Consider the following 9,269-nt stretch of genomic DNA (forward strand, 5'->3'; position numbering starts at 1 on the left):
TTTTTTATTCCCTTGTAGTTTTTATTTTTAATTTTACTCATATGTTTTGTTTTTCTTCAGCTCTTACATCATGTATTTTATTTAATGTTTTGTGGCATTTTTTGTGCTTTTATACTGAAATTCTCTCTGTTTTTTTTCCCTTCCTGTTTATTTCTCTTTGCCCTGACTGGCTCCTTGTTATCAAATTGTCTCCCTGAGTTGTCTGTCAAAGCATTTTGCAAATTTCTGTCTTCTAAAGGTGCTGTAGAAATAACTAATTATTAAAGTTACTATTAATTCTTGAAGCCAGAACCTGACATGTTCTGCTGCGTCCGCCGACAGCTCAGTAAAGGTTATTCAAACAAGATGGCCGACGCTGCACAGCTCGCTCTGATGCTTCATTATAAACCTGTTGCACGTGTCTTAACGGACTTTTTCATTTCTATTGTATAGTCGGCAGTAAACAGCTTATTTAGGGCCTTTAATGTTCCTTGAAGAATTAAAGGAAAAAAAAGAAGTTCTGAACATTTATTTTTGGAAGACAAGCCGTTTTCTAAAACGTTCCTTCTACATTCCTTTTTTTCCTGCTGCAGTAAAAATGCATCAAACTCTGCTCACAGAAAAGAGTCCGTAGATAAAATCACTCGGTTTCAAGTTGAGCAAATCTGACATTTTGTTTGAACGTTTTCAAGATAATTGTTGGTCACAGCTGTCTAATGATCAGCAGATGCAGAGTTTAGCGTGTGGCCAGTTTAAAGGAGTGATATTAGTCAACCTTTAGAAAGGGACTGGTGACCACATTTACATGTTTCATGATAAAATACTTAAAGTCTGAAGTCTATCCATCTTTGCATCGGTGCAAAACGAAGGTATGCAAATTAAGACGACCGTTCAACAGCATGCGAGGTTGATTAACACCAAGAAAGAAGAGGGGAGGCCCCAGTGAAACCAGTGAATGATTCAGTCTGGAGCCCAGTTAAAGGATTCAGACCTAGGAGGAGACCAGCAGCAGTGACGTGGCGACTAGAGAGCATTAAATCAGCAACATAACGAATAAAGTTGGGAAAAGTAAAAGGTGGCGGGAACCGAGTTAAACTAAACTCAACTTTGACGAGATCCAATCGAAGCGACGACCAATGGGAGGATACCGTTGATTGACACCATCGTTAAGTTCCCCGGCAACAAGGAAACGACATCCACGACTTTCTATCAGACTCAACGAGCAGCTCATCGTCCTCCAACGAACCGAACGCCGAACACGACCCAATAACGCTCTGATTCTGACTCTGAAAGAAACCGAACGTTCGTCTCCGTTGAAGCGTCGACTCGATTCGAAACATTCAGGGTTTGAAATATACAACAGGGTTACCATGGCAACTTGACAGGAAATCAATAATACGTTGAACGGGATCAAGAAAAAAATTAAAGGAACGAATGATTTTAGTCGCTGTTGACGCCAAAAAAACAAAGAAAAGCACGAATGACGCTCATCTGAATTCACTTCAACATGAACAGGTGACGACTTCCTATCAGATCCAATGTTCAGCATTATTCCAATTATTCTTATTTTATTGAACCAGCTCCTGATAAAAAAATAAATGAATTTCAAAACGCTCTACTTCCACCAACAGCTCCGTCTGACCAGTGCCACGTCACAAACAACGTCTACGAAGGAGGTCTGGTGGATTTAAGGCACGTTTCTTTGGCTTGAAATGGACCAAAAAAGCTGAAAACGTCCTCCAGCTGGTAGATTTTACACCAGAAATGTTTTGTGCAACTAACTACTGGTAATTTTGAGGCAAAATATTAAAGAAACAGACAATAAACACCAAAGAATTAAGTGTTAAAAACGTCTCTTTCAATCAAATATGTCAAATGTGACGTTAAAAAAGACATTTTAGCGAGATTTCATGTTGGAGTTTGTGCTTTTCCACACTTTTACTCCAACATTTTGTTTCCTACTGTCACATATCGGTCTCCTTTCTACTAAAAACTGCTATTGAACCTTAAAACAACCACATCAGTCGAGTTCTGCTGTTAAATATGAGTCTTAAACCTGCTGTCAAAGCGAGCAGCCGAAGACGTGTCGACGTGAGCAGCAGCTGCCACCAGCGTGTGAAACCACAGACATGAGATCTGGTGGATCTGCTGCACATTTCTTCACTAATTAAACTCAAAATGAACGTAAAAGATCTTAAAACCGCCTCCAGCAGGTAGATTTCACTTTGGAAATGTCAGATTTGTGCATTAGTTTGAAAACAAATTGAGGATTTGATCATGAGCTTTAACCGACCTGGACCTCTCCACTGCGACGCCTCCTCCTCTTCCTCTCCGTCCTCCTCCTCCTCGCCGCCGCTGTGGGTCGGCGGTGGCTCCTCCCCGTCGCCATCTTCATCCTCCGGACCTCCTCCTCCTCCTCCTCCTCCTGAGTCCTGCGTCCTCGGTTCTGCACAAAACGACACAACAGAGTCGCATTTACAACAAACCAGCAGCGTCTCCAACCTGCTCCCATCTAATAATTAAAATTAATCTAATTTAAATAAACTGTTTAAGCTGCAAACGCTCACTTTGTTGGGTCGACGTATTTATGTTGCATCAACTTAAAATTGTGAGTAATTTAAACCCAAATTTCTGCATCAGTTGAGCAAACTTAATAAAACTGGCCTGATAACTTAAAGGATTCTAAATCACCTCCTTTATCGTAACATACCCGGATGATTTGAGACGGATAAGGCTGCTAATTAATGTTATTTTATTTGTAGAGAAAAAGCTCCTGAACTCCAGCGCTAGCATTAGCATTAGCTAGCTAGCAGCACCAAGAACGTATGCATTTGTTTGCATGTTCTTCGTTAGTCGTCTAAAAACGTGTGATGATTTTCTCAGACGTCCTTTAACGCGTCCCGCTTTGATAAGAAAGTGTTCAGTTCAGTCCATTTTATTACATTTTTTAATAATTATTCTGAAAGGTCAACGAAGAAACGTTTGTCAGACGCTAATAGAAAAACATTTAACAGAAGCGACGTGACGCTTCGGAGTAAACAACACGTTCATCTTTATCTTTTTTTTATGAAGAACACTGTTTTTTTCCCGTTTTGTTTTATCTTCATGATTACATTTCCTTGTTTTTCAGAGCTCAGGAATACATTTAGAGGAACCGACTTTAGCTGCTTTTTGTGGGTTTAAAATACACAAGGAATGGTGTTAACGAGCATTTATTGTTGTTTATTTATTATTTACGTCGACTGAAGGCCCCTGAAACAAATCAAAAACACATCATGTTAGACTCTGGATATCAGCAAACACTTGATTCAAGACTTTTATTTGTCACAAACACAATCATACACAGTGAAATGTATTTAACACCAGTTTCAGACCAAAGAAATAAGAAGAAGAATAAAGAATAAAAACACACAATAAATATATATGTGAATATAGAACTATGATAGGAAGGTTTTCAGTTCAGCACATTTCATTTTTTAAATGATTTTTAAAACGTATACATGAATATAGACAGAAATAAGAAAAATAAATGAATCAAAAAGTGCAAAACTGATTATTATTGTTGCTCATACGTCATATCATGATGAAACCTGTTATTTACAGCCTCTGCAGGTTGTTGTTTTCTGTAGTAATGTGGATTTTGAAGGCAGTAACACAAAGATAACACAAAATGAGCACAAACAAACAAATCCTCTGACTGAACGTAGTCCGTTGGTTGATCAGAACTTCAGTAGAAGTCGTCAGAACTTAAAAACACTGATGATCTGTGCTGTTGAGACCAAACAGTGGTTTTCTTCCGGCTGTACTTTTCATATATTTTCAGCAAACAACCAACATGTAGAGGGTTTAACTGATTTATTAGACCACCTGACTGATTGGTTAAGCGCTACACACATAGAGTAGAAACCAGATGTTTACATCCACTGTATAGAAAGACACAAAACCTTTTTCTTTCTCGCTATCTGACATTAAATCAGACTAAACGTTTCCTGTTTCAGGTCAGTTATAAACACCAACATTACTTATATTTGCTAAACGCCAAAATAATGAGAGAGAGAGAATTATTTATTACTTTCTTCAAAGTCAGAAATTTACATAGATGTCCTTAGTTTTTGGCAGCGTTGCCTTTAAACCGTATAAATTCACTTTTTTACACCCAAATCTGATCCACTGAGCTCCTCTGAGAAGTCACAAATTAATCGAGCATCACATTCAGCCACTAAACCTCCATGTTTCTGTTCAGGAAGGCAAATAAATAACTATAATCTTAAATCTAAATCAAAAATAATAATGTGCTTTAGTAATTTTGTCTTTTTTTTGGTAAAATTCAATGACAACAATATATTTTATCACTAAAAATATCATTTAGGTTAAAGATCTTCTACATGCTGGTGTATTAACTATTACAGAAACATTTAAATAAATGCTGTTAATTTAGGGAAGCTGTGGCATCAACCTCACACTGGTGGTGGTTTGATAAATATGTTAACCACTGTACATAGAAATAAACAAAACAGTGACACTAACAGATAAGGCTATTCATATTTATTATCCTTATAGTTCATCTTCAGCTTGATTTTCTACTGAATTAAGGTCTTTTCAGAGTAAATAAATGGTTCCCTAACTGTCAAACCTTATTATTTATCGTGTAAATGTGTGTCTGGTGGTTGTTTTTCTGTCGACGGTGGAACACAACCGGATCGTCTTCACCTCCGTCGTGTTTCTGGATCTTTCCGCTCCAGATTTCCATCCTCAGAGCGTCTCTCACACACTGAGCAGCAGAGCGTCTAATCAGCGCTGATATTCCCGCCATTGATCGAGCTGATTGGCCGCTGATCAAAGCCGCCGTGCACGTGGACGGACCTGCGTGAGCTTCAGTCTGAAGGCGTCCAGGCAGATATGTGAACCCTGAACTTTGGCTGAGCCGGGGCTGCTATCGGCGGCTGCATCGCGCTGCGGGTCCCTCCCTATTAGCGCCGACGATTAGCGAGATTAGATTAATAGTTGCATCAGAGCAGCAGATCTGACCCCAACATCTCCCGCTGTTGCGTCATCGGCAGGACAAGGGTGACTCTAAAACTGCCTGCATGGAACCACGCCGCGACCTTCCCACTTTTAGAGACGATTTGGCCGCAAGCACGACGACGCAGATCCATGAAACGGAGCGTTTGGAGCCCATACGTGAAGGTGAAGCGTCTTGTTGTTGGGCTGCGAGCTCCACCGGCGCCACCTTTACCTTTAAAAAGCTCTTATCTCGGTCATTACAGGAGCTAATTGTTGTGACGCGTCTCTTCCAGAACAGTCTCTGCTCACAAGATCTTCTATCAAACAATCACACTTGCATTTTCTTTTTTTTTTTTTAATGCCTTTAAATCAAAGAAAATTGCTTTTTGCACGCGTCTCGCCGTAGAACAGATCAGCAGCGGTACCTGTTTGTAAATGTGCGGAGGGCATCGTTTTTTTTATCTGCTAATATCAGAACCGTGATGGTGGGAAACTGTGCGACTTAGAAGCTTGAAGAAGAAAAAAAAAAACGTGTGGTTAGTACCCAACGGAAATAACTGTCGTCGCCGGAGTCACTCAAGTGTGAACGTACAGTGATTCCAGTGCAGACAGGTCGGCTCTGTGAGCTGCTCAACCGAGGTGATACTCGGACAAATAAATCAATTAAAGCCGTTATCGATCACCAGTGAAGTCACACAGTTTGTCTTCTAACAAGCAGCTGGTATAAAAACACCATCAGGCCGCGACAACGAGGAATAAACACGTTTCAGTCGAGCTATTAAGGCAACACACTGAGCTGAAGATAAAATAATTTCTTTTTAGACGGTTAAATATTAAGTTTAAGATCCACAATGTTATTTATCATGTTAAACCGCCCGACTAGGTTATAGATGTAGGTTAAGACTCGACTAAACTCTGTGCCGTATGACTCAACTCAACGAGCTCCAACCATGTTCGTTTTTAATTTCTGCTTTTATCAGATTTAGTTTTTAGAATCATTTTTTTCTTGCAGTGAGGAACATCTGGCATCTCCCAACGAGGGTTTAGCCATTAGACTCTCTTTTTAAGTCATAGGTAAGAAGAAACTAAAGATCTCTGAGGTTTAAACTGTCACTTCAGCAGGCATTTTACACCTTTTTCTAACATTTCAGAGCCAAAATTAAATAACAGTCAGCAGATTAATTGACAGAAGAATAAAGCCAAAGATGTTTCAGAGCAGCCTGCTTTCATTTTCAGATGTTTATGGTGTCGTCAGAGTTGCAACGATCAACGAAAATCTTTTAGCTTCTCAGATTTGATGCATTTTATGTCAAAGCAGACCGAATCTGTTCCAGTTTTCGAAGCATGTTGAGACAAAACAAGGCGTCACTTCGGGTTGTGGCGCCATTTTTCACAGTCGTCTTTCATTTTAGAGACGAAAATGAAAGGATGTAAGAACACAAGGCCTTGAGCCCCAGATTGATCACAGCTTTCTGTTTTGTTTTCAGGTTTACAAGGCGTTAGCTATGACTTCAGAGACAAAAATGAAAAGATGTCAGAAAAAAAAAAAACAGCCTTTATTGGCGGCCATAAACCCAGGATTGATCACAGCTTTCTGTTTTGTTTTCAGGTTCACATTTTCACATAACGGCTCAGAGTTTTAGAGGTTAAACGTCACTTTTCCAAACCAGCATGTTCCTGGTTGAATAGCAAATTGGCTGTCATACATCTATGGTACTGTTCAGTCAGTCAATAGAAAATTAATCGTTATTCTACATCCTAGCTTCTCAGATTTGTGGATTTTATGCCGTTTTATGCCAAAGGAGACTCAATCTGTTTGGGTTTTGGAAGGCTGGTGAGCAAACCGAGCCGTCGCTCCAGGACGTGGAGCCATTTCTTCTGTTTTCCATCATTTTACAGACAAAATTGAAAAAAACGTCCTGCAGATTAATCGATAATGAAAACCTAAAAGAATTCGGGGCCTGATTAAAACGCTCCTCCGTCGTCGTATCTGAAAGGCAGCTCATCCACTTTCTCCCCTCTGCGTCTGCTGTCCTTTGTCCGAACCCTCCCAACTTCTTCCTCCTCTCTCCCCTTCCCCAAATCCCGCCCCGTCTTCGGCCTCCACCCCGATAACGCCTCGGCCGGCTGCACAAAGGCCGTGTTTGCCCTCGCATTCCCGCTCCGATAAACAGCGATAGCGGCCGATCGATGCGGGCCATAAAAACCGCGGCGACCACGTGACGCCGGCGCACCATTATTACTACGATTATTAACGTCAGACGAAGCATCCAGCTTCACGTCACGTCCACCTTCTTCCACCAACATACTGTACACACTGACACACACCTCCTCCTCCCCTCCACCTCCCCCCCGCCGCCTAAACAGTGCCATTATTTTCAGCTATAAATCACATTGAATGGCACATTGATTTTATCCTGCAGGGCTGCAGCGAGGGAGGGGAGCTGGAGACACAGTTATTGCGTTTAATATTATCAATATTATCTCCCATATCATCTCAGACAGGGAGGCAGGTATCAGGAGGAGTCGACAGACACTTTTCTGCCAAACCCACCCCCACCGCCACCCCCGCCTCCTCCTCCTCCTCCTCCTCCCCCGCCTCCCCCACAGCGAGACAGTCTCCATCAATCTGATAAGCTGAACTTCCCCTGTCACACCTGCAGGGCAAAGTCACCCAACAATCTCTCGCCTCCTAACTTCTGCAGCCCTCTGAGCCGCTGCGAGGCTCTCCGGGTTCGTTTAGACGCCGCCGCCGACGCCCCTCCGTGTGATGCGCCTCCTTTTTTTTTTTTAAATTGTAATTTAACGTATGGCCGTGCAGAGAAAAAGCAGCGGCTGAATCCATCCACACACCTCAGAGCTCCATATCGATGATCCACAGTCAGCTCGAGGAAAGCACTGTTATCGAAGCGCGTTGAGGTGGAATTTGTGCCAAATCGCAGCTGGAAATTAAGCTTAAGCAGAATAGATGGAAGACAAACGCAGCAGTGAAACCAAAACAAAGAAAACGCTGGACATTCCTATACAGCTGCGTTTGTTATCGATGCTTTGAGGGGTTTCTGGATTGTTTGTGGCGTATAAAAAAGAAATATTGTGTACTGATGGAGGGGAAACGGTCAACCTGATGACCCAGAACATGCAGGAGAAGCTTCAACTCTGTAGTGAAATCGTCGTCATTTGAGCCAAACCGTGATGTTAGGTGTAACCTTACAACGAGTGAAAATGAAACTTGGGTAAAGATCCAACATATGATTAAAAAACCTCCAGTCTAACGGGTCAAAGTCCTGCTGCTGACTTGTTCCTCCTGCCTCGTTCAAACTGGAGGCTTCTCCTACGACGTCATAAAGGAGAAAATAGGCTTCTTTTAAAACGTGAATGAAAAAGTAGTTCAGCTGTGTTGGCTCGTCATTTTTCAAGACGTTTTGGTAACTCAGGAACTAAAGGAAAAGCTTCAAACATGCTGTGAAACGTTCATATTTTAACACCCCTCCCAAAATAAAAATGGAGCTTCAGTGTGTGAACCGAACCAGGAAGTGAAAACTGAAAACAAATGAGCGACAACATTGTGTTTCTTTAAAAGCATGAATGTAAAAACGGTTTGGTTGTGTAGTGATTTTTGATTCAGAACATGCAAACTAACACTAACACTGCCTTCCTGCTGTTTACGTGCCTCCGTTCCATTTCAATAATTGTAAAATTTAACGGGTATTCTGGCGTTAATGTGTTTAAAATAATCAACCTGCTCCCTTTAACGTGAGAGTCATGATGACAGTCTAATTAGGCTGAACCTTGTGACATTTCTTTATCAGTTTAGGAAGCGACTGAAGGCATAAAACACGTTTTAACACCCCTATAAATACATTTATTCACTTGTGAGCACAGAAAATAAAAACAGTCTGAGCACTGTGATAGAGAGCCTTTTATGAGACGTACGTTAACTGAACGTTTGTTGGGAGATCGAGATAACTGATGCCAACGTCCACGTCAGCAGGAGGGAATTTAAACCTCTACTTTTGAATTTTGTTTAATCGATTGTCCATTAATCAATCAATGACACAAACAAATTAAGTACAGAAAGTAAGATTACAGGCTGCATTAGCCACTCGCTAATAAGACGCTCTTTTAGCAAACTGCAGCTCATCTTCAATACTTGAGCTCTTTGTGGAAGTCATTAACAGCCACTGAAGTCTTTGTCGTGGTGCCCGTCGCTAGCTAAACTCCCACAATGCTCTCTGCTTGCAATCACAGAACCTGTAGTCCGAGTGACGCCTCCTCGGGTCGAACAC

The 9,269-nt window shown here is 41.3% G+C and overlaps 1 protein-coding gene across 1 annotated transcript in view; it reads right to left on the reverse strand.

Annotated features, from left to right (window-relative positions):
* Positions 1-9,269, reverse strand: part of zfpm1 (zinc finger protein, FOG family member 1) — a gene marked incomplete at its 5' end in the record, with an annotated part of 83,852 nt that overhangs the window by 70,162 nt on the left and 4,421 nt on the right. The window contains one exon of the mRNA XM_008302305.1: positions 2,273-2,425. Within this exon, the coding sequence (XP_008300527.1) occupies positions 2,273-2,425 (153 nt within the window). The remainder of the gene's footprint in view (positions 1-2,272; positions 2,426-9,269) is intronic.

This window comes from Stegastes partitus, unplaced genomic scaffold, assembly GCF_000690725.1.
Source record: "Stegastes partitus isolate 25-593 unplaced genomic scaffold, Stegastes_partitus-1.0.2 Scaffold1792, whole genome shotgun sequence".
NCBI classification, from domain to species: domain Eukaryota; kingdom Metazoa; phylum Chordata; class Actinopteri; family Pomacentridae; genus Stegastes; species Stegastes partitus.